Source organism: Tenebrio molitor, chromosome 1, assembly GCF_963966145.1.
Source record: "Tenebrio molitor chromosome 1, icTenMoli1.1, whole genome shotgun sequence".
Lineage (NCBI taxonomy): Eukaryota > Metazoa > Arthropoda > Insecta > Coleoptera > Tenebrionidae > Tenebrio > Tenebrio molitor.
In genome coordinates this window covers 11,930,173-11,956,154 of record NC_091046.1, presented here as the reverse complement: position 1 = coordinate 11,956,154, position 25,982 = coordinate 11,930,173, and the positions used below count along the sequence as shown (strand labels likewise).

Genomic DNA, 25,982 nt, shown 5'->3' with positions numbered 1-25,982 from the left:
AATGTTCGAAATGTCCGTAATCGATGCACGCTCTTGTGTGCCCTTCGAGCCACAGAAGCTTGAGTTTTCATCAACATGTCAGAATTTTATCGAATTGCCTGGGTGTCAACTGGAGTCTCATACCTACACCATCTGTTTTAAATGGCCCCATAAAAAAAGTCACAAGGGTTTAAGTCCGGTGAACGAGCTGGCGATAAAACTGGTCAATTACGACCTATTGAAGAAGCCACTGACAAAATGCAATTCGACGTGGTGGATCTTCTGATTTTAAGTGTTGGATGCGTTGAAGATGATAAGGATGTAATCCCTATTCGTGCAGCGTTCTCTAACATTGGGTTCTTCGTCAACAGGACAGGACAGGACTAAAAGTACCATAATCCCTTAAATGCTGGACAGCATTCACAAAAGTACGTGGACAGGGAACTTGGCGACCGGGAAATCTCTTCATGTACCTACATACAAACGCCTGGTTGCATCAGCATTTGATAAAGCTTCCCCGTAGATGAGCACCATGTCTGTTAACTCCGGATTAGTGACTGCACCATTTTTAACGATAATTACGGGAAATTCAGTTTCTAATAAATTGTAAACACGGCCGCATGCAGGTGAAGGACGTGACTAAATTCATAGACTAAATTGTGTCAGTAAATTTTTGCAAGACCTATCCGCCTGGGCTTTTGCGCTTTTGCCGTATTTACTTTTTTGCGTTAACGTTTTTCGTACGAAGCCGTTGTTCTTTCACCGTCCCATCCATAAACGACTCGATGACACGGAATACGGTGAAAATAAATTCGAGCATAAATATGAGTTTTCTAAAAAATGGTAAATAGAAAAGTTATTTGTTTTGATGAGTTCTGTCACCGTTTAAATTTTCTTAACGTATTTCAGTAACACGCTGTATGTGATTAAAAAATTATTTACCTATTTAGTAACCATGTTGGATACAACATTTTTAACGAATTCTATTATTTTTTTTAAAAATAAGCAAAGGTGTTTTTTTTAATAGTAAAGGCTTATAGATATTATTTATTACTGTTCATATAGGTCTATTATACATATTTTTTGTATCACAAATATAATTTCGCGTGTACAGAGTGTTGCCTACATTTTGCAACATTTAATGAAACATTTGGATACTGTTAAAAGATAATAGATATATCTGTTATTTAGTTGTAATTACAAATACTAGTAACATATTTATAGACTTGAAACAAATATATTGTACGTATTTTTCAAAAATAATTATGAAAACTGCTTGGCTTTTATTTTTTTTTAATTACATTTCCAATTAGAGACAATTAACGCAAATTATGTGTACCTATATGAAAATTAAAGTCTTTATAATTTATCAAAATTAAAACATCTTTAAAGTTTTTTTTTTGCAAATTCAACAACGGACGAGGTTTCATTTAAGTACTTATACCAACACTACAAAATGTATTTTAGGTTCAAAGTCAAGGTCTTATCGATTGTAGAATTCCTACGTAGGTATATTGTATGTTCTCCAAGGCGTCAGTAAACAACATTTTTTAAATTATGCACATTTGTAATTAGTAAATTACTGCTATGTAGGTACAGTTGCGGCCAAATAAAACTGGGCAGCAATTTTTTCTATTGTAAATCGGAATTAAATATTAAATCACCTGAAAAATCACCTCCTAGGAGATAACATAAAAAAAAAAATTGTTTCACAGTCTAGGACTGGTTTTTACAAATCTATGAGGGGCATGATGACCAACTCAATAGACAGGGACCAATGGCTTGACGTGACTTCCGAATCACGAGATAGAATATTGCCTTTTTTTTTTTTAATTTCACCCTGGGTCGAAATCGAACCCGCGACCCTCCCGTCCCTGAGCCGAAACGGACTCCCTTAGGCTATATTCTGCCTATTTTTCAAATTGACATCACCCGTCACTGTTATGTTGTGCCACAGGTATGGGTTGCCAGAGAAACTTTTATTTTAAAAGCCTGAATTACCAAAATTTATAAAGATGACATAAAATGTCAATTCAGTGGTCGCTTTTATTTGGCCGCAACTGTACAGAGCGTTTTTTAGGACGCACCTGAATGTACGAGTATGTCCCTATACTCAGCGGCTATTATTGTTTTTTGGTTTTTCTCTGTTTTAAAGAAATAAAATCAAACATAATATCTAAATATTGGTTTTTCAATCTATTGTAATATACCTACAGTGTGTCCCCAGATAGGTGAAACGACTCTTGCAAAAGATAAAAAATTCTCGATTTAAATTTTCATTTTCTGCGGTTCAGCCCTGCTTGGTTAAAGACAAATTTTTAACATAATTTTAGTTTTGAAATATCAAATGTGCATTTTCAAAAAAACCTATTTTTCTATAGAGTGAAGTGCCTTTTATGTGACAAATACGACAAAAATTTATTAAGAAAAGTTGTCTAGAATCAACATCTAAAGTAAATTCAAAAAACTCCTGGACTGTCAAAATTAAATTTTAAATAAAATGCTTGTTTTGACTGTACTTGGGTATAAAAAATGTTCGCTAGAGTGTACCGACATCAAAATCTAGTTACAAAATATATTTAGGTTATGTTTTCATTTTTAATTATTGAACTAAAAATGTTTTGAATCGTTCATTGCTTCGAACACTTGAAGTGAAATGCAGCAACTAAATGAATTGGAGCAATTTAATAAAGTTTATCAAAAACACACGACAAACTGAAAACAAGTAACAAATTAAACAACAACCAAAATCATCCAAAATAAAGTGATCTGTTTCATTTATTCAGAATTGGAAGAAAATTATTTAACATTTGATTAACACTTATCTGCAAAATTTTGTGAATCACAAGAACGAACACCAATTATTAGTTAACAATTCTGGAGCGGCTTTGGCACAAATTTGTTATTTCTTCCCGTTATTATCACTTTTTTGTTTGTTCCTCATCATCATTTCTTATGGCTCTCTTCTCTCGCACCAATAGAACCACCCTAGTTCGTTTTGAACTTTCCATTTTAACCTTTTTACAAAATACACTTATAAATAATTTTGCAATTTGTTTGACAATGTCAATTTAAACAAATGAATAGTTTAAAAAATCGTAGAAAACAACTAGGCAATATGAAAATAACTAGTGATTTGACCAACCTAACAACTGCAATTTTGATTTTGACAGTCCAGATGTTTTTTGAATGGACTTTACGCTCCTTTACCAAATTTCAAAATCATCGGCCAACTATGGTTATTCATTTTTTAATGTTTATTTCACAAATCAAAATTATACGGACCAAAGATTTTGATTTCAAGCAACTTTTTTAAATAACTTTTTGACGTATCTGTCACTAAAAATAACAAAAATGAAAAACTGTAATGATTAGGGCCCGGATTTTAGGCAAAATGGACTATTTTTATTTTTTAAGGCACATGTATGAAACTTGTCTATAAATGATTTCTGGCTTAATTAGAGTAATTAGAGCCATATTTGATTCTGCCTATTCGGCCTAAAATGCCCTTTAAATACCTATTTTACCTTTTAACTGCCTGAACATGCCTAAAATGACCAAAAATCAATTTCATTTTTGCGGTTTTTTCCCAATTTTCGAATTCTGGGAAGTTTACGGTATTGAAAATGTAAAAGTGGTACCTCAATAAAATTTACAATGCTTTATGATTTTAAAATTTAAGGAGATGTAATTACTGAAATGTACAAAGTGCAGTACAATACAGGAATTACTTTTTCGCTTTTACGGTTGGGACCATGATGTCAGCGGTAAATACTCCGACAATACCTAAGTACCACAAACCATTAGACTGGACTGGCATAAATTACAGAGTTTATCTGTTTGCCTCTGTTCGAAGGGGTGCAGGTATACGCGGTCTAATGTTTTCTGATACTTAGGTATTGTTAGAAGCTTTAACGTTTATAAAATGGTCCTTGCCATAAAAACGAAAATTAAAATCCCGAAGTGAAACAATAAGAGAAACCTTAAGGGTGTCATTTTCTAAAAATTTAAGAAATATAAAATTAACCATCTCCTCTGAAATTTGGTGGGAGACGTAAATATAAGCATTACAAATTTGTCATTTCTCGTTTACTTTATCTCCGTGCAGTGGTCGTGTTTCTTGTGAACCTGTTTAAAGTGAACATAATGCCGAAACAAAAAATTAGTTTACGCGAAAAAATATTACAGTGGACAAGCAAGAAAGATTTATATGAAATAAAATCAACCCGAGAAATGTTTTGTAAAGCTTGTGGTAAACTGGTAAGTTAAGCATAATTAAAAATATGTCATTTTATATTTTTTACTTATTTGAAAATTTTATTTTTTGTAGTTTATATGCGAAAAAAAATGTCACTTGCAACAGCATGAGCAAACGGCCATCCATAAAGAGAACATTATGACACCGCTTCGGCAAACGTTGCTGACACAGAACTTGGAGGAATCGGCAAATAGTACATTCAATATGGAACTTTGTAACGTCTTTTTAGCTGCCAATATACCATGGCACAAACTACAAAATCCTGCGTTTCAGAATTTTCTGACAAAATATTGTGGTAGAAAAATTCCGGATGAGTCTACTTTACGGAAAAATTATTTACCAAAATGCTACAAAGATGTATGAACATACTATCTTTTAATATTTAATTTAAAATTATTTTCACTTTTAGACTATTGACCGCATTCGGAATGAGCTGGATCCTTTTAACATATGGGTTTCAGTTGACGAAACAACAGATGCACTTGGGCGATATGTGGCGAATTGTCTGGTTGGGAAACTTTCAGAAGATGAACCTGGAAAATCTTATCTTTTGGCGTCTAAACAATTAGAAAGAACAAATCATGAGACAATAGCTAGATTCGTAAATCAATCTTTAGGTAAGGGTTTTTCACTTTTTTAAATTTATTTTGATTTAAAATTTCTATGCGTAGAAATCTTGTGGAGTACCAGAGTTGTTGCTGAAAAGTTTCTTTTGTTTGTAACGGATGGAGCACCATATATGATAAAATCTGGTAGACACCTTAAGGTGTTTTATCCAAAAATTGTGCATGTCACATGCTTAGCGCATGCTTTAAATCTAGTGGCTGAAAAAATTCGCTATCAATATGAAGATGTGGATAATTTAATTTCGAACGTGAAAAAAATTTTCGTTAAGGCACCTTTGAGAGTTGAAATGTACAAAGAAAAACTAAAAGAAATGCCACTGCCTCCACAGCCAATTTTAACACGATGGGGAAAATGGCTTCAGGCTGCTATGTTTTACAGCGAACACTTTGATTCCATTAAAGAAGTAAGTATATAAAAGATAAGCAAATTAATTGATTGTTAAACTGTTTTTAACTACTCACAGGTTGTCATGTCCTTTGATGGAAGTTCTGCTGTTGCTATTCAAAAAGCACAGTCTATAATGAAGAAACCCGGAATAAAAAACCAATTAATTTATGTTCGCAGTAATTTTAAAATAATCTGCGAAAGTATTACTCAATTGGAAAAAAATGGGTTACCTTTAACCGATTCAATCAAAATTGTTGAAAACGTATTTACCTCCCTAAAAAAATCTCCAGGCCCTGTAGCAGCAGTAGCATTAAAAAAACTTGAAGATGTTACTGAAAAAAATCCTGGATACAAATTTCTTCTAGAATTGGCAAGAATTTTTAGAGGTGAAGATGTGCCGGAACATGACACCAAAATGGAAGAAATTTATTACAAATTTGCGCCCATTACCTCTTGCGAGGTAGAAAGAAGTTTTTCAAAATATAAGTCCATTTTGGTGGATAACCGACAATGTTTTAAAGTAGAAAATTTAGAGCAATATCTTGTATGCAATGTAAATACGTAACAATGTAAATAACTAACAAACTTGTAGTATTGTATATTAATTAATAAAAAATAATTAGTAAATATCTTGTTGTGTGTACAGTGGGGAGCACGGAATTTCGCACGCCAATTTGTACGTCATTAAAAAAAAACTATCTAGTCTAAGCTTTATTGTCATTATAATCAATAATGAGGTGGGATACGCATGATATATGTGATCATGACTGATGTTTCACCTAAACTGTCACGAAACTGCCGCCAGTAGGTATCTCATTTTAATAAAATTAAGTCAGTGAAATGTCCAATGTGTGCGAAATTCCGTGCTCGCCACTGTACCTACTTAAAACTTTAAAAACACATTTTTTAATTTAATTAACCACAACTTTAAGGACCTAGTATGGCTTATTTTCAGTTTTTAAGGGACTATTTGCAGTAGTTTAAGGGACTATTTTAGGCACCTATTTCCGACTTTTTAATTGCCTAAAATCCGGGCCCTAGTAATGATTTTTGAAATTTTGTCTAAAGATCTAGATGTTGATTCTGAACAAATTTTCTTAATAACTTCTTGTCGTGTTTACCACATGAAAGGTAGTTCACAGAAAAATAAGTTTTTTGAAAATTTCCAAGGCATACTTGACTTTTCAAAATTAAAATTATGTTAAAAATTAGTCTTAAACCAAGCAGGGCTAAACCATTGCCATCTCGAACTCCAGGCCTTAAGCCAGACAGCGTGTGACGTCACGAGGAAGGCCAAACGTCAAAATTTGACATTTGTTTACATTTTCAGAAAGTATCAAATACGGTGTTTTAATCATTCTTATGGAAAATTGTGAGATAAGCAAAAGCTTGGTGGCAAGTGTATATAATAGTTTCAGTTGATACCAAGGTATTTACTGTTCATAGGACGTCGCAAGAGACGTTGAAACCTGGGAAGTATTTTTATACCCTATCAATATTTTCGTGATTACAAGTCGTTGTAAGGGCAATTTAGTTGAAACTATATTTGCTACACATATAATTAAGACGTAAGAAGCATTTGTTGTGATTTGGTGTTATTTAAATGATTCACAAAGTAAAAATTACGCAAAAACAATAAATACACAAACTTAACCTCACTTGTAAATGACAATTTTCACGTTATTAATGGCATTTCACTCCACGACGCAGTAATTGTAAAGCCTAAACACATCGTTCTACTAAAAAAAAAGAGTGTTAACCAAAAATTTTACTGTTTTTATTAAATTCTGGAGGTTTAATGCGTTTTTCTAAACCCCAAAAAATGAAAATTTAAATCGAGCTTTTTTTATCTTTCACAAGAGTCGTTTCACCTATCCGGGAACACACTGAATACATAAATGAGATCAATCAAATAAAAACTCAGCTAAACTTTGATTTATTTGAAAATAGCTAATAAAATTTTGGTGGGTGGTTAATTTTGCCGCCGAGTAGGTATATTTTCCACCTCTTTGTTAGTAAGGCAAAACTGTAACAAAATCTGTATAAATGTTAAAATAACAAAACCATCTTAATTATTTTAATTACGTTTTGCATCTAAGTACATACCTGTATAAAAAAAAAACTTGCATTGCACGACATGCTACTTAACAAGTTGCATGTTCAGTCGATATTATCCTAATCAGTTTTATTACGAACAATTTCCATAGTCTAAGATTGAAAATAAAACTTTCAAAATATTTATTATTATTAGATACGGTTGACCTTCAACGGTCTTGCATTTAAAAACTGTAGGTATTCTCATTCTCAGTTTGAGAAAGATAGCTATCACTATTTACATATTTTATATTTTTTAATCTTTACAGGAATAAATACAAAGTTGTTTATATAGTCAAAGTCCACCTTTGTTTTTTAAGCTCTTTATAAAGTTACCTATATCATATCACAGCTGCTATAGTTTGTCCAGCGAGAGATTAGTTGACATAAAAATCACTAAATTCTACGTAGTGAAAGTAGTATATACCTAGCGCACGTAAAATTTGAAATACAGGGTGATTCTGAAATAAGTTTGGAAAAAAAATGTGGAGTATACAAAATAATTCTGCGTAAATGACTTTTGGAGGTGAAATCAAAAGGATGGAAATTACCCTATATCCTTGTGTTTCCAACGCCTATGAATAGGGAAAATTTGTCCGAATTTGTTCACTTCATTCATTAACAACCATTGTTACATCAACTCCACAATAAAGTCGTAGGTACAAGCACACTGCTTTGTAGGTAAATGTTTCTATGGAAATGATCGAGAGGAGTAAGGTTACGTTTGTGACTGATTATTATTGTTGCTAAACTACTAAACTAAAGATAATCAGGTAATCACCTTTAACTCAGCAGCGTACTAGCAATTTTGACCAAATTTTCAATCATTTGTATCTCGGAAACGAAAAAGCTTTTATAATTTTTGTCAATGACTTCTTCTCATCATCACCAATTACCGTTTTTTTTTCAAACTTATTTCAGAATCACCCTGTATATCCTTCAAGCAGTAATATTTTTGCCCTGAAATTATGCTCTAATTAATGTATTCTAGTACATTTTGTAGTGTTGGGTTAATTTAATATAATTTAAAACCTCCCACTCTCTCGCTGGACGAAGTTTACAACTTTTACAAATACGTGTTCCGTTAATTTTCATTAAGCCTCAGTACCTATTTTCAAATAATTTATGAAATCATTTTTTTACCAGGGTGATTGTTGACAAAGCTATCAAATCCGATCACTTAACTTTGTCACCCTCATTGCCACTCAAAATACTATCCATTAGTCAAATATACAAATGTGGTTATGAATATTTTAATAGAATTATTTTTAAACAATTATAAAGGTGAATCCCATATAATTACGTACCATACTCTGGAAATATGTGATAACAACAAACGACATTGCTTTAACACTTACGTAAATCGGGTTTTTTTAAAGAAACACTAACTTGTACAGAAACAGTGTTATTAGTTATCAAACATGTTACAAGTCCAGAGTACATCGATGCCAAAGGTGAATGATATTGATCACGTCAAAAAATAATTTGTTTATTGTCATCCCTATCTACTACTATATCACAGAAGTGATCCGTACATCTAATCAGGCACACTCTAATTGGAAACTGAACCAACAGATTAAAATAAAAAACTATTGTAGAGTGTATATTTTTATTTATAAAACTGTAAAATATATCATATTGAATACACATCCATCAGATATATGTTAGAAAACTGTATTTATACTTTTATATCATCAAAACACTCACCAATGAAATAATAACACTTAAGATAACCCATTAGAAGCAGTGTTGTCAATTAATGTAGGTAATCGATCATAACAACTTGCGCCGCAAACTTTACAAGTTGGCTCGTTTTTGCGTTTTCAAACCTTCTGCCAACTTTTGACCAAACGTGGCATCAACTTGAGAGAAGTTTTTCACGGTTCTATCTTGGATAAAATCGGCCGCATCTTTCAGCGCCCCCACGATATTAGCAATGAGCCTCTCTCGTGCGGGCCCATCCAGAGTTTTCTGATAGAACACCCTGGGCTGGCTGTAATTGTCCTCTTCCCCAGTGTCGTATCTGGTCGCCTCGCCGGAAACAGCAAACGGAGGACTGAGAGCCTTAGCCCTGGAGTCGTTGTCTGGACCGTTGAAGCTATTCGGATGGTAGTTGGGAGCGCCTCCTTGGTTGTTGATGGCCTGAGGACCGTCTCTTTGGAAGTTGCGAACTTTGAAGGGACAGTTGACCGGAAGCTGCAAATAGTTGGGGCCCAGACGGTGTCTGTGGGTGTCGCCGTATGAAAAGAGTCGACCCAGCAACATCTTGTCGGGTGACGGTTCAATGCCCGGGATCATGTGAGCCGGACTGAACGCGATTTGTTCGATTTCGGCGAAGTAGTTTTGGGGGTTGCGATTGAGGACGAATTTTCCGGCGGGAATGAGAGGGTATTCGCTCTGGGGCCAGACTTTGGTCAAGTCGAAGGGGTTGAATTTGCTCGCGGCGGCTTGTTCCATGGTCATGACCTGGATGTAGGTCGTCCAGGATGGGAAATTGCCGTTGGCGATGGCGTTGTACAAGTCTCTAAGACCGTAATCGGGATCGCTAGCGGCCAGCTGTTCCGCCTTCTTCACATCCAAATTCCTAATTCCCTGGTCGGTTTTGTGGTGGAATTTACAATAAACTGTCTCCCCCTTGTCATTGACAAGTTTAAACGTGTGCGATCCGTAGCCGTTCATGTGACGGAAGCCGTCTGGAATACCGCGATCAGAAAAGACAAACATTGTTTGATGAGTGGTCTCGGGCCTCAGAGAAATGAAATCCCAGAACATGTTGGCATCTTTCAAGTGCGTCTGGGGGTTGCGTTTTTGGGTGTGAATGAAATGGGGGAAAAGAATCGGATCGCGAATGAAGAAGATGGGAGTGTTGTTGCCGACCAGATCCCAAATACCGTCTTCCGTGTAGAACTTCATGGCGAAACCTCGGGGATCGCGGACGGTATCGGCCGACCCAGATTCGCCAGCTACAGTTGAGAATCTGAGAGCTATCGGCGTCTTCTTGCCGATTTTCTCAAATACCTTTGCAGCCGTATATTTTGTGATATCGTGAGTTACTTCGAAATAACCGAAAGCGCCGCCTCCCTTGGCGTGCACCACACGCTCGGGAATGCGTTCGCGGTCGAAATGAGCCAACTCTTCGATGAAGGCGTTGTCTTGGAGTAGGATGGGTCCTCTTGGACCCACAGTTAGCGTAGCATCCTTCTCCGCGATGGGCGTACCGTGGCCTGTGGTTGCGGGACCGTCAGGCTGCAAATAATAATATGAAAATGTAAACACGTTATCTCCAAAGTGTGGTACAACCGAAGTTTACGATGTTGGTTAAATATGTTATTTGTTTCAGAAATAACCGCAACAGTTTGTTCTAATATTTGGGAAATATGTAATCTTATCTTGGATTCTATTGTTCCATTTGTGTTTATCGTTTATCCAAAAACTTAATATGTAATTACATACCGCTGAATACAAATGGATCACTTGGTGACAATTTTACACGAAAAATTGAAAAAACACCCACACACCAAAAATTTGTCGAATTTTGTCGACGCGTTTCGTCCAACCGAGTTGGCATCATCAGGACATCAGTTTGTTCATCGTCCTGATGATGCCAACTTGGTTGGATGAAACGCGTCGACAAAATTCCACAAATTTTTGGTGTGGGAATTTTTTCAATTTTTCGTGGAATTACATACCGCCTTCAATTATTTGCAAAATTTGGGCTATCTGAAGCTTCTAACTGTTTACAACTTTGATCTTAGAAACGCTGGCTGTGAAAATAAACATTTTATAACTCGTCCCTCTAGGTGTTAGTTAGCACACCAAACAAAATCATCTTCGGAAGAGACTGTTATACCTACAAGCTGTCTTACAAAAAACGGCCCACGCTGTAACTTAGCTATTGATGACCCAAATGAAAAAAAATATACAGAAAACGAAATGGCTCTAAAAACACTACAAACCTGAGTGTCCATACAATTTTTATACCATCTACCCATTTATGGGCAATGGGCAACCTTTATTTTTCAAATAGTAACCTATATTTTTTTAATTGATTCTGTTGGGAGTTTTTTTTTATGATTGTAACGGCATAAAAAACTATACCCTTTGATAACGAAATTTTCGAGAAAAAAAGGAAAATATGTTGCATCAAAATTAGATTTATTCTCATATCAAAAAATCAAGTTAACTGACCTCCATTATTCAATGATTTTTATTAATAAAATAAAATAAATAAAATTTGCAACATGAAACGTACATAAAATTGGCATTTAAGTGAAGTCCAGCACACTACCTACAAATTGTCGTTACGAACTAAGGATAAATCTAATTTAGAGGATTTCCCTTGCCATTCAACGTGGAAACGTTGCAAGCATTCGGGGCACTTTTCCAGATTCCGCATTATTACCGGAAATTTTTGTATTGTAAAACAAAAATGTTATGTACTTATTTTAATTATTAATTATTACAAAAGTTTCTTTTTACAAAAACTATAGGTACTATCGGCGCCAACGAAATGTGAATGAATTTCTGGTGCCATAGAAACGTCTTCTGTTTTGTTCTACATTAAATAAAACTTTGTTCGGTGGCGTACTACGGGGTGATCAAGAAGGACTGTTTAAGTTGGTGACACTGGACCGTATTTTAAATCGTATAACAGGAGTAACTCCCGGTTGTTGGTGGCTTGTCGTTGTTAATGCTATACCTATATCAGATACTTGTCAAATAAACCAACAAAACACATCCAGTTGCAGCGTTATAAATAACAGGAATTAAAAATTTTTCTCAATTGTACTGCCAACTTAAACAGTCCTTCTTGATCACCCGGTATATGTATGAAAGTTAAGAAAAGATTTCTACATATTACCTATAACTTTCTATTACAATTTTTACAATTTTCCTCGAGTTTGGCAACAGCCCTCGCTTTTCCCATATTGGTCAAGTGTCGTGGCATGTATATTGTTTAATAGTTATTTACACAATTAGTGGGATAAAAGCAATATTACAGGATTCGAGTGTGAAGATTGCAGATGACGAGGGCGTTAGCCCGAGTTCATCTGTAATCACACGAGTTTCCTGTAATATGCTTTAGCCCACGTGTTATGTACAAAATTTTATCTAAGACCGCCCCGAATTAAAAAAAAAGGTAAATCTTATTTATTTCCGCCAGTTTCATTACACTACTCAGTGGAATAATGACTTACATATCCCACTGAGTGGGGTAATGAAGCTCACTTATCCCACTGAGTGGAGTAATGAAATGCGTCCGGTAATGAAGTTTCTTATTCCACTCAAATGAGCGGGATAAGTGTCATTTATCCCACGGGATTAGATAAAAATAAGTTGAATCTGTTGACAAATTATGTTTGTGAAAATTGTCACAAATCTGACACATTAACGCACGCCTATGATTGATGCTACAACACACACTAGGAAAATTTGGCGTTCACATTTCGATGGCGCCGATAGTACTATCGAATTCATAAAAAACTATATCCTGTTCACGTTGGACTGAACATCAGTGGTGCAAATCGCACACATTTGGCATTAACTTTCATATGAGTTGTCATAGTAACAGGTCAAGTCATTTGCACCACTGATGTTCATTCCAACGTGAACAGATATTAGTACAGCAAAATTTTGTTGGAGTAAATTAGGCTACATGAAAATGTCAAATATAAACGTCTGTCATTATGACAGTTCGAATTTAGCAATGCTCAATCCAACGTCAAACGTATTTAGGTTATCTACTTGACATGGTGGACATTCATAACGATTTAACATAATAGCCACGTAGAAACGTTACACTACAACATTTTTGAAAAGTTGACAAAACTATGACGTTTTGCTGTACTAGTTTTTCATGAATTCGATAGTACATCTACCATATGTAGGTACTGACGAGTGGCCATAAAAGAAGTGTAGACATTTTGTAATGCAGAGGCAAGATAAGAATACTTTTATATCATTAAATATCATTAAAAGAAATTGTGTGCGTTGTCAACAAAAAAGCATTCATTTAAAATGTCCACATAAAAAATAATTACTTGTTTAGTTTTTCAATTATGGCGACACAGTTAAGTTAATGTTTCTGAAATGAACGTGGCTACAGACAGAATTTCATTAGGTATCCATAATAATCATCAAATATGTATATTACATTGGTATGTTAAATTCCATCGCAAACATTTAAACCAGTCAGCGTCAAATTAATTTTGGTGCAATTGAACTGCACCGACAAAAAGAAAAAATCATTTTTAAATACAATTTGTTTTAAAAGTAAGAGAATAAAAAAAAATTGTACGTGGACATTTACGAGTATTTTATTAAATTGTAACAATATACAAAACAGACAAAAAACATGAAAGCGACGAAAAAAGGGGTATGAAGTTGTTTATTAACGTTTTATGTAAACATAAGCATGATTAAGTTGGCAAGAAACCAAGAATCTGGCGAAAAATTTAAATCAACATGAAAAAATAAGTCGTAAAGACTGCAGTTTTTACGGAACACTTGGTGTATCAAATTTTTGATAACTAATACTAATGTTTTCAAAAGAAGTAACTTTAGATGATATCGGAGAAGACTGGTTTCATCCTGAGACCTTCAAAATAGCAATTCGATTTCTAATAGTATTTAAATTAAATCAAATTTTTTAAATAATTTTAAACAGGTAAAATTGATTTGTTTTTTCATTAAACTTTACACCACTGTTTTTGTGAATTTATTAAATTGGAGAAGGACTACTAGTTTGTGTTGATTTGAGACGAAATGTTTGTATTATGTGTTTGTCGAGGTGTTTGTTCTCTAGCAATTTGCATCTTGATGACTGAATTGGTGTTACTCCACCTAAGAGTAGAAACTCTTTTATAAAGAAGGTAGCCACCGATGTCATCCACCAATCATACAAATGTTAACAATAGTTAAGTTTTTATTTTGCAATAAAACGGACGATCCAATTTGGTTGTAAAGATAAAACGATTAAAAGAATAATTCAATAAAAATTTATATTGTTTTTAGCCTTGACACAATCAACGAATAACGATCAAAATTTTCATTAGTGAATTCCCAAGCAGAAAAGATTCGCTTATTAAGATTAATACTATAACTATACAGGGTATTTCAGGAGTGATAATGAGCCCGGTGGAATTGAAAATGCAATCCACAATACATTTCCAAAGGAACGTGGTTATTTTAAAAAACGAATTGTTTTAAAATGAAATTATGATTCAATGATGGTTTTGCTTCCAATAATTTTATTTATCTAATCCCGTGGGATAAATGACACTTATCCCACTCATTTGAGTGGAATAAGGAACTTCATTACCGGACGCATTTCATTACCCCACTCAGTGGGATAAGTAAGTCATTATTCCACTGAGTGGTGTAATGAAACTGGCGGATATAATAGTTATTTGTATCACACGGCCAGAAACTGCACGTTTGCGAGCATGAGTACGGTTTGCAAATACGAGTCGATAGACGAGTATTGTAAGTACGAATGCTCGCAGAACAGTTTCTGGACGTGTGATACACAACATTTTTCATGCCGACTTCTGCGGATTTTTGTTAAATGAAAGTTAAAGCACTTGTTTTAATAATTGGTATTAGGGACTTTTTTTGTATTAGCAACACTTACATTTAAACATTTAAATTTTAAAATCAACATCGCTTTAGTTAAATATCGCTTCTTTGTAGTTTGTACGTTGTTATAAATAGAAAAACATTTTTAACGAGCCATCCACAGAACAAACATTGACGTTTGATAGAATTCTGATAACAAATGCCAACCGAAACCGATGACAACTCGAAATCCCTACTTTTAGCCGGACTAGGCCGGCAATGCATGTGTTTCTGGACGATTTCGAGATCTGTAATTTACCAAATTCCGGCCGGCGGCAGGAAAATAAGATTTACCTTTTTTTTAATTCCGGGCGGTCTTAGATAAAATTTTGTACATAACACGTGGGCTAAAGCATATTACAGGAAACTCGTGTGATTACAGATGAACTCGGGCTAACGCCCTCGTTATCTGCAATCTTCACACTCGAATCCTGTAATATTGCTTTTATCCCACTAATTGTGTAAATAACTATTGTCACAAATGACATTTACGAAAAAGTTAAAATACAACGATGAGAAAACAAACATGATCCTGATTTAGGTATGTAATAAAAATGCTTCGTTGCAGGCGCAACGCAGACAATAAATATTTTCCCAAAAACTCTTCATTTTTTCACAATTTCATTTAACCAAGTGAATGACGTTTATGTCAAAATTTACGAAACTGCTCAGCTAACTATGTTTTTAAATCGAAAAATAAATATCCACGTTAACTTTTCAAATGTAATGTGGGTTGCATTTTCAATTTCGTCGGGCTCATTACTACTCGTGAAATACCTTGTATATGTATTTACAAAATCATTTGTTTTTTTTTATCATATTTTAAAATAAGAAAAATACAGCATGAATCAAAATTGCGTTTTTGGCTAGAAACGTCAAACATTGGTATGAAATTTAATCAGCAAAATAACAACGTAAAAAGAACTTAAAAATGCATTCCATTTTGAGAGTAAACACGCTTCAACCCTGTTTAAAAAGGACCTATGAATGTGGCGTAATTTCTTTATGACTTTATGGCGTTCAATCGTACTGTTTTCTCAAAATCGTTGTAGGTCCTAAAATTTTATTGCATATTATGAGCGATTAACGGGCATAATGGTCGGATTTGAAAAGGCTGGGAAGCGGGACGTGCCATTTGCCGTACAATGCAAATCTGCAAAATGTACAATACAACCCTCCTTAAAATATTACCTGCTAGTGGCAAACTAGGATTTATAAGCCCCCCAAGATCTTTTAACTTAAAGTACCATAAAATTTACGACCTACAACCAAATTGAGAAAACAATAAGTACAGGTAGACTCTTTCTTTTAATACGCCCCACAAGAAAAAATCTACAGGACTTGGGGTGGCTAAAGGTTATTGGAGCCTCGCCCTATCAAAATATTTGTAAAATTGTCATCTAAATATTGCCTGACATTTCTATGAAAATAGGGTGGGATCCCATCTTGCTGGAACCACATGCGTTGTCGTGTATTCAGCGCTTCCAACAATAAGGCTACCTCATTTTGTTAAAAATGTAAATAAAAAAATATATGCCTGCAATTTGGATATTTCTGTAAATGCAGATCCGCAACGGCCATGGCATAACCCATACATGAGAAACAGGTCTACTTTCTCATCATTTGAGTAATAATAGTTCATAACGAAGTTTTAGTAAAACTGTCAAGACAAAGTCGACAATACTCAGAACAATGCAATGTTTTCTTATTTTTTTAATTACAGATGTAGTGAATGGTGGAATTAGTATTTTTGGTTGCATTCAACCAGGGGAGGTCGCCAAATGTGCGACGGATTTTTCAACAAAAAAATCAGGGTGGGGTTGCCCCGACTGCCCATATCACCGACCCCCCTCCCCCTCGAACGTTCTTAAATTTCCTAGAAAAAACAATGGAACACTTATGGAACACTTTAAAAATAAAATTTTTAAAACTTAATTTACTTTACAAAATTTAATAAAAAAAAAATAAAAAGAAGGTAATGTGTTTTCTTTCTTTCAGCTCGAGCAAAAAGATTCAAATTGAGCGTTCGGTTTGAGCCACCGCCACCGGCGGGAGAAACACGTAAATTTACGAATGTTCGGGCGTTTCCTTCCAGGGTACCAGGGTGGTGATATGGGTACCTACTCGGGGCAACCACCTGATTTTTGGTTGTTCAAAAAGCCGTCGCATATCTGGCGACCTCCTTTGTAAGGCCATTTCAGAAATACGCCACACTTGACTCATACTGTATATTTAATTAGATAAGATCAATTGAAACGAACGAAATTTTATCACATTTACCTCTCATGTGACCTCTTAACAGATAAGCTTTTACATTTATATCGAGCGATATATGGCGTCGCTAAATATATTGTCTCATAAAACTATAAAATAATGAACAAAATATGTAATAACTCATTTTATTAAAGATAACAAAATTCCTCCAAATTACCGCATGCCACATTTTTATTTTAGATAGAGACACCGACAACATATTGTTTTTTATATTTATCCAGTCCATTTAAAATTACATAATCCTTACACGCTGATTATGCAAGTGAAAGTTTGTATGTACTTGCAATGATACTGGCCACTCTACGTAACACAAGAGTCAAAAACCTCGCGATTTCATTTGCCGACAGCGAAGATCTGGAAGCAGTTTTCCTTCAAACCAATGGCAATGCAATTCCCGAAACAATGCAAATTAAATGTAGATTTTTTCAATAATGCACATTACGCCCCTAGACAACAATATTTGCTTAAGCCATTGGCGCCAAGATGCAAAATAAGTTCCGTCATAAAAGTTATAAATAAGAATTGAAGGTTATTACTGGAATTAACATTATTTATAAGAGGCCTCTGTAAAAAAACTCATCCATTTTTACTACAGGAAAAACATTTTCTTGTGCGTTTTCGCATCACGCTATTGTTAAAACGATAGTTTTTGTAGAGTCAACGTTGCATGTCCGTCTTGTTAGTAAACAAATAGCACCGACTTCTATCTATATCAGAACGCAAAAAATGTGTTCATAGGTCAATCGTTCAGATATGGGTTATTTCCACAAAATATGTTTATTCAAAATTTATGACAAAGCACGTTCTAATCAAAAAACGTCGAAAATGGCCTCGGAGGAATATCAAGTAGATTAAGTATATTTTTTTGCAACAATGAATCATGAGTATTTTAATGAAGGATTGGTTTTAATCTAAAATTAAATGATACATAAATTGCATGATAATAAGGTTTATTAAGATTTAGAATAACTATAAATTTCCATTACATCAATTTAACTCGGTTGTAAATTAGGTAATTCGATTTGGGGCTTCAACAAGTAACGTATTTGGGCGAGTCTTACGGCAGGGGCCCCTTTGCTAGTCGTACTACTTGTGCTAAATTTTTGCTTTATCTTAAAAACGACAAAGTCGTCTCTGTAAAAAATTGTTTAAAAAATTACCTATCACTTCTTAATTTGATGTATACGAAAGAAGGAACGTCCTAAGAATCTCAACCATCCGGCTATAATATAAAATTTAATTTCGGGACAGGTATTCGTATTGCAAAATCCGGTTTTTCTTCTATTTTTTGTTTTTGAAACTTCTATAAATACTCTATTCCTGTTTTAATTAATGTTAAAAAGTTATTTGTTTGTCAAGAATCAATGTCCAACTTCCAACTTGATATTATGTATTAATTTATGCTTTTGATTGTGTAAACCTGGGTATAATTAGAATTGTTATTTTTACAATTTAAATGCTTCATGACTAGCAACTTTAATAACTGATACGGTGTGATAACACCGGTACACTAAATGTAAATCTAAGAGAAATTATAACCTACCTGGGTACTATTTTTGTAATCCAAGAGCTGGTTCCCTGCTTTATCGGTGGGCATGTTTAACGATTGAACAAGAATATTGATTGGAAAATGTAACTTTGTGGATATTTTCCACACACCAACACGAGCAAACAACTTGACTGAATACAAATGTCGAGCGGACCAATTCGCCATGTGTTTATATGAACTAGGCAACAAGGTCACGTGACTACCAGTGGCGTCCTGTTTTACGAAATAAGTTTATAAAAAAACTAGTGTTGTGAGGTCCGGTAATTTAGGGCCGGTTGCACCAACGTGAGTTAAATTTAACTATAGATTAAAATATACGAAAACATTGTTATAGCAATAGGTAACTAAAGTAACGAAACATTTTAACCTACAGTTAACTTTAACTGGCGTTGGTGCAACCGGTCCTATGTCAATGACCCATTTGACCGGTCAATAATTGTCAATGACTTGACGAATTTGACCGGTCATTTTTAAAATTTAAATTTCCAGCTTATAATGTTGAAGATTATAGGATATGATGACTGTTTGACTGATGAGATGAGGTTATGTTGGATTGTCTGATTTCATTTACGTAGCTGCTGACAATGAAGAAATGGATTATGACAATAAATAAGTAAATTATGACAATGAAAAATCTAAAACTTTAATAAAGATCATTGTGGAAAACGATTATTAAGCTTTTTGTCTATTAGGAAGAAGTGGTTTTTGTTTTTCAATCGTTTTTGTGTCTTCTTAACATGACGTACAATATATTTTTATTTCCATAAAATACTTAGCTACCTACTTTTTTAAATTCTAAACGAATGTTTAAGTATTTTAAAAGAAACTAAAAAACTGAAAATACACACACAGTTGTGTTGAAAGTTTTAAAGCGTTTTAAATTAACAAAAAATTCAAATTCAAGCAAATATGTTAAAAAAAACAAAGTATAACTTCAAACAATTCAAACTTAACCTCACTTACACAATTTTAGAACAATAATTTATCGATAATAAAAAATGGAATTAAGAACCATTATTTGGTATTAAAATAATCCTTGACATTGAAAGAATCATTTTGTGATGTTTAACTAGTTCCTACTTTTTGACCAATAATGACTGGTAATTGACCGATCAAGGACCGGTCAACTTTGACCAAAAATAAATGACCGGTCATTTATCCATCACTAAAAAAAAACATTACAAATAAACTCCATCCATTAACGGGTGTTTTTTTAAATTTGGCGTCGAAGTAGGCGTTGAACTGTCGTTTGTGAACGCACTATACAGGTTACGGATCACGGATCAGCTATAGTCCAATTTTTACCCTTTTGAGGTGACGTCACGATTTCCTTCCTCGCTTTCTCTTTATTGAAACGACAGAAACAGAAAAAACAAAAAAAAAGGCACGTTTATTTATTGATGATCACTTTGAGGTTATTTTATGCTCCTGTCAATTTGACAATTTTTAATTTCTTTCACTTATTACATTTATTACAAACATAACCTTTCGAAGCAATTGTCAACAAATTTGACACATTTAAAGTTATTATATTTATGATCAAGTCAAATTTGTTTCTGATCCTAGCTCAAACATACGTAAAGTCACTAGATAATGACGTCATCGCAAAAGGGTAAAAATTGGACTATACCGGGTTATTCTAAATGATTGTAGTCGAAGTAGGCGTGAAAACTGAATGTAAAATTTATGGTTGCCGCCCCACATAAAAAAATCATCAAAATGATGTGTTAAATTTTGTGTAAAACAACTCAATATTTTTAAAATTGATTATATGTAGAACAACTCAATATTTCTGGATTCGGTAATTGTTCACTTTAACTACTTCTGGAATTTTCGCGTTTTTTCTGGCTAGACACCCTTAGGGCGTCCTCCTAGATCGTATCCCACCATTCAAACTTTGTGCAAATGCCTTTTTTTCTCTCTTGTTGTGTTTCAAGGTCGCGCCAAGTCTTAGTATAACCTACGGTATAACTAAAGGGTAAGGAAAATTTTCATTTGCACAAGGTTTGAGTGATGGGAAACGATGTATGTAGGAGGACGCCCTGAGGCTGTCTAGCCAGAAAAAAACGGGAAAATTCCAGAAGTAGTTAAAGTGAACAATGACCCTGGATTCAATCGTTAATTTAACAAAAATAAATAAAATCCTCATCACGGCACTTTTCACCTAAAAAATGACAGTAACAGCGACACAATTGACAGTTCACATGAAAGCGGCAAAAACGTAATAACATGGGCATGGCCTACTTCGACTACAATCATTTAGAATAACCCTGTATTTAAATCTAAAGGGCCCCACATACTGCGTTTTTGTTCGACGAACAAGTCAGTTCGAACAAAAACGATGAACACGAGTTGCACACACACTTCAGCTTTATTTAAAGGTTTTAATGAATGAATAAATATCAAGTTATATTTGTATGTAGTGGCGGCGGCATTAGCTATAACTTTATAACTATATAATAGTTATTTACACTACGAGAGAGGAAGGTAAAACTTTTGTTCACGCGAATTGCATGTTAGAGAGTTAAGCAAGGGCGTAGCAAAGGGGGGGGGGGTTCAGGTGGACCCATCTATCTGTGGTTTAAAATCTGGCCCACCCCAACAAAAAATCATTGCTACGCCCTTGGAGTTAAGTCAGGTGAACAGATTATTCTGAAACCAATTACAATAATTTATGCAGCTTTCAGGATCATTAGGGAGGTGCTCTTGTACAGTTGTTACTTTGTATGGATGTAAATGCAAGTTCTCCTCTAACAAATTTATAACATGTACTGCAGACCAGTTTGGAAAGACAGTCTAGTAAGGGATGTTCTCAGATGTGCTTCTAAATAATCTTGTATATTTTCAACTTCATCTTCCTTCACCTTGAACGACCTGACGATTTCTCGTTTTCAACACTACCGGTAGTAACAAAATAATTAACAATTAGATGTATGTGAGCTGCGAGGGACTTTTCTAAAACATTTTGGTCCAGGTAGTTGGCTAAAAATTCTTCTTTGCAAGCTTGAACGCTGTACGCCCATTCTCCGTTTCTTTCAACGCCGTTGCGGTAATAAGACATTTTTTTCAAGTGTGAAGACCATTCTAGCAATTACTTCTAAAATATTTGCGAGGTTATAAAATTATACTGATTTTCAATATAAAAACAGATAAAGACAATACCTTTGTAACACACCGGAAATTGGTAGCTTTGGAAGATGCTTTTCTTTTAAGAATAAATAGACCAGGAACGCAAGAAACAACAAAGCAGAACTTGCAAAGCGGAAATGACTAAATGAGGTTAAGTTGACATGTTGTGAACATTTGACTATCATCCGTGCATTTGACAATTTGCAATTATAATAGTAATGGCTGAATTTAAATTTTAAAGGGTTTGGCAAATTCAAATTCCAAAGCCCTCTGCAATCCCACATTCTTTTATAGACAGTCGTATTTCTGGTTGCATATATCCGTTTCAATTTAAATTTTGAAATTTTTGCCGAAAATCGGCCAAACAGGCAACAACGCTGTATTTCTTCGTTATTGAAAACACCATTACGAAAGTAAGATTAATCTTTTATGTTGCATTAAAATTTGATTCATAGTGACATTTATTAGCTGAGTTAGCAAAGATACGAAAAAGCTGACACTGTCAAAGTCATCGCACCGTATAAAGCTTAGTTAACATCGTGTCAAATCCGAAATCCGCCCATTTGATTGGCTGATTCAAATCCAATGTACAGGTTATTCTAAATGATTGTAGTCGAAGTAGGCGTGAAAACTGAACGTAAAATTTATGGTTGCCGCTCTACATAAAAAAATCATCAAAATGATGTGTTAAATTGGGTGCAAAACAACTCAATATTTTTAAAATTGATTGTAGACCAACTCAATATTTCTGGATTCAATAGTTAATTTAACAAAAATAAATAAAATCCTCATTATCGCACTTTTCACCTAAAAAATGACAGTGACAGCGACACAACTGACAGTTCACATGAAAGCGGCAAAAACGTAATAACATGGGCATGGCCTACTTCGACTACAATCATTTAGAATAATCCTGTACATATCCCCCAATCAGATCGCTTGACATTATGTTAACTTTAACTTTAACAACGAACTTGACATCGCTTTATACAACCGGGCCTTATTGAATAAGCGTCTCTGTTTACTAACCATCACTTTTCTCTAGTTTTTTAGTTACGCCACTGCTAGCTTAATACCGGGTGATCAAGAAGGACTGTTTAAGTTGGCAGTACAATTAAGGAAAATTTTTAATTCGGTTATTTATAAAACTGCAACCAGATATGTTTTGTTGGTTTATTTGACAAATATCTGATGTAGGTATAGCATTAACAACGACAAACCATCAACAACCGAAAGTTACTCATGTTATACGATTTAAAATACAATTCAGTGTTACCAACTTAAACACTCCTTCTTGATCACCCCGTAGTACCATTTTTAAATAATTTGAAACGAATTCTATAAGATTGCTTAGAATTCTTTAGGATAAATCATTTCAAGACTTCATACATGTAACATTAGTCTCCTCGGTGATAACGCAAACAATTGCTGTAACTTATTTTACATTTACTTAATTACATGTTGTAAGGTTCTCTCTAACTAGTAGATATTTTCAAATGCATATTCTAATCCTAATAAAAGACACTCTCATAATCAATTACTTATTATTAATATTAGCTAACAATTTACAGATTTGTTGACAACAATTTAACCTTTCTTCTCAACAGGTGGTGTTTCATACAGTTTAAAATCAATCGGTTTATCATAGCCCATGATTCTTGCGTAGTGATCAGGATTTTCAAAAAATTTTGGATCAATGAAAAGTGGTTTACCTTTCGCATGTAAAGTGGTAAACATGCCTGGAACATCTGGAACTTTCACATCTTCCACTTTAAATTCTGTCTAAAAAGAAGAAAACACATGTATTCTTTTCTACAAATTTTGATATTCATTTCCTCATTAAATAAAATTTAAAATCAGATCTTTTGACTAGTTTTTTTTTCAGTGTGCTAATATAAACTATAACCAAAAATATTTTAAATACCTCTCTTGTAATGTTGAAAAAGTTTACTGTTTTAGCCACGTAGCTGTCTGTATCTCTTTTGTATAGCAATTGTGTCACATATTTTTTTGTTATTAAGTGCAACAAAAAAGGCGTCAGAAATGTGAAAAATCCAATAAATGAATATGCAGCAACAATGATTGGAACACTTCCAGTTGATACCACTGCCTCATACAAGAATGGTTGACAAGTGATTCCAATTATACTAGAAGACAACGAAAACACCTGAAACAGAATATTACACAAGTGAAATAAAATCTGTGTGAAACATACCTTAACGGCTCTAACTTGCGGTGTCAATACACCATAATAGATTTCTTTGTAATTTCTAATGTTTGAAGATTTCTTGTCCGTTGAAAACAGAATAATTTGTTCTGGCCTTCTCGCAACGTTTAAAAATAATGTGTTTAACTTATTAATTTTTCCATGTTTTGCTGTTTTGACTAGTCCTGGGAGTAATGTTAAACACGTTTTCAGAGACATTCTTCCTAAATTTTACCCAAACCTAACCTCGAAAAATCTTTGATTTCATAACATTAGTGACTATGGTGATTGAGCGTGTATTTTTGGTTGACTACCTATTCAGATTCATATTTTTTTTATGAAAGGTTAAAAAATAATAACAAAGATGTGATTCGTTAAAACTTTTCGTAAAGATTTTAAATCCTTGCTACGTTTTTTTCAATTTATCCTCAAGTAAATTAGAAATGTATACAATGAAACTTCTGAATAGCGAACCATTCCCTTGAGCGAACAAATTCTGATTCCCCGGCGTCGTCCCATTAGTGTCTACATATTAAAATCATCTATAAAACGGGCACTCCCAATAAAGAACGAGGACAGCCTTTTCATTAAATTATAACCACAAAAATCTCTCTAAAGCGAACAGTAGAGCCACGAAAATGAATGTTTTCTGAGAAAAACGGTTTCCGCTATGAGGTTGGTTTGCCTCGTACTATTAAAAATTCTCGAATTCCTAGATCCATATAAGGGCACTTTGTAAACACTTGGTAAATTGCAAAATGAATATGTCCCCTAATTCCAAACATTTTTTACTTTTCTCCCAAAAGCGGAGACTTCTGTATAGCGGACAATATTTCATTCCCCGTGGGTGTCTGTATAGGGAAGTTTCATTGTAATTATAATAATTTAGGAAGACATCAGCAATCAGTACGTACTCCTTTAGAAAACGTGTGATTTACAAATCTGCTTAATAATGGTAATGATTACACTTGAAATTGAATAAAGGAAAGAATTGGTTTTGCTTGTCAAAATGTTAAAAATGTTAAAATGTGGAAACAATAAAAATAAATCAACATTGTAATAATCAATAAATTGCTGTGACTTCTTTCACAAAGCACTTTTTTAAATAATAATAATGTTTTAGACACATAAGATAACTCAGTGCAGGGATTTATACAGTGTGGAAAATTTAACTGGAATAAAATTCATAACTTGGACATAGACGGTTTTTGTAAAAAATCCCGAAACAGGTCGATTTTTGTTTTTTCTTGCCCACATTTTGGCGCATATAGTTTTTGCATATCTGCTCTCGGAAGCTCGCAACCACCCGTAACTTTTTTATTTCCTGAATATTTTCAAAGCCGACGTGCTAAAATAATAAATCCAATTTTATAAATTGAATTCTATTTAATGCAACAAATGCTCAAAATGGGCACCATTTCTTTCTTGACAAATTGCAAAGCGGTAGTAACATGCATCCCTTGCGTTTTGTAACATTCCCGGTGTGATTTGCCTAATTTCATCTCTACTCCTAATACGTTGCCTAAGATCTTCAATACTGTTCGGTTTTAGGCATGAAATTAGGCAAATCACACCGGAAATGTTATAAAACGTAAGAGATGCATGTTACTATCGATCTGCAATTGGCCAAGAAACAAACTGTGCCCATTTTGAACATTTGTTGCATTTTTTTTTTTAATTTTTTAGCACGTAGGTTTTGAAAATATTCAGGAAACAAATAGTGCATTGTAATCTTTGCGAAGTGGGCTTCCAAACGAGGTATCACTTGGCATACCCTTCCATTTGGAAAAAAAAGTTAGGGGTGTTTGCGAGCTTCCGGGAACAGATTTGCAAAAACCAAATACGCCAAAATGTGGGCAAGG

At 34.1% G+C, this 25,982-nt stretch overlaps 3 protein-coding genes and 1 long non-coding RNA gene across 4 annotated transcripts; 1 reads left to right on the top strand and 3 right to left on the bottom strand.

Moving 5' to 3' along the window:
* Window positions 1-3,335: 3,335 nt before the first annotated feature.
* On the top strand, window positions 3,336-5,881 carry LOC138137419 (uncharacterized). Its single transcript, XM_069056795.1, has 5 exons — window positions 3,336-4,239; window positions 4,310-4,594; window positions 4,647-4,854; window positions 4,909-5,267; window positions 5,328-5,881. The coding sequence occupies exons 1-5, from the start codon at window positions 4,126-4,128 to the stop codon at window positions 5,814-5,816; spliced, it is 1,455 nt and encodes a 484-aa protein (XP_068912896.1). The 5' UTR covers window positions 3,336-4,125; the 3' UTR covers window positions 5,817-5,881.
* A 3,056-nt stretch (window positions 5,882-8,937) lies between these two features.
* On the bottom strand, window positions 8,938-18,951 carry LOC138122713 (catalase-like). The gene is made up of 2 exons (XM_069036991.1): window positions 18,780-18,951; window positions 8,938-10,591 (listed from the first exon to the last, which is right to left on the bottom strand). The coding sequence occupies exons 1-2, from the start codon at window positions 18,948-18,950 to the stop codon at window positions 9,143-9,145; spliced, it is 1,620 nt and encodes a 539-aa protein (XP_068893092.1). The 5' UTR covers window position 18,951; the 3' UTR covers window positions 8,938-9,142.
* On the bottom strand, window positions 17,348-18,773 carry LOC138122724 (uncharacterized). The gene is made up of 2 exons (XR_011156614.1): window positions 18,423-18,773; window positions 17,348-18,370 (listed from the first exon to the last, which is right to left on the bottom strand). It is a non-coding gene; the product is annotated as an uncharacterized lncRNA (long non-coding RNA).
* A 4,490-nt stretch (window positions 18,952-23,441) lies between the features above and the next one.
* LOC138122720 (transmembrane protein 70 homolog, mitochondrial) lies at window positions 23,442-24,413 on the bottom strand. The gene is made up of 3 exons (XM_069036998.1): window positions 24,130-24,413; window positions 23,839-24,081; window positions 23,442-23,696 (listed from the first exon to the last, which is right to left on the bottom strand). Exons 1-3 carry the CDS (start codon window positions 24,337-24,339, stop codon window positions 23,502-23,504), a joined length of 648 nt encoding a protein of 215 aa, XP_068893099.1. The 5' UTR covers window positions 24,340-24,413; the 3' UTR covers window positions 23,442-23,501.
* Window positions 24,414-25,982: the final 1,569 nt, after the last annotated feature.

Bases quoted from the DNA above. Each gene is read 5' to 3' on its own strand.
- LOC138122713 (XM_069036991.1), bottom strand. From the start codon at position 18,950: ATGGCGAATTGGTCCGCTCGACATTTGTATTCAGTCAAGTTGTTTGCT. The intron at 10,592-18,779 runs GTAGGTTATAAT...TATTATTTGCAG, and splicing joins ATTACAAAAATAGTACCCAG to CCTGACGGTCCCGCAACCAC.
- LOC138122720 (XM_069036998.1), bottom strand. From the start codon at position 24,339: ATGTCTCTGAAAACGTGTTTAACATTACTCCCAGGACTAGTCAAAACA. The intron at 24,082-24,129 runs GTATGTTTCACA...ATTCTGTTTCAG, and splicing joins CGCAAGTTAGAGCCGTTAAG to GTGTTTTCGTTGTCTTCTAG. The intron at 23,697-23,838 runs GTATTTAAAATA...TCTTCTTTTTAG, and splicing joins TTTTCAACATTACAAGAGAG to ACAGAATTTAAAGTGGAAGA.
- LOC138137419 (XM_069056795.1), top strand. From the start codon at position 4,126: ATGCCGAAACAAAAAATTAGTTTACGCGAAAAAATATTACAGTGGACA. The intron at 4,240-4,309 runs GTAAGTTAAGCA...TATTTTTTGTAG, and splicing joins GTAAAGCTTGTGGTAAACTG to TTTATATGCGAAAAAAAATG. The intron at 4,595-4,646 runs GTATGAACATAC...TTTCACTTTTAG, and splicing joins TACCAAAATGCTACAAAGAT to ACTATTGACCGCATTCGGAA.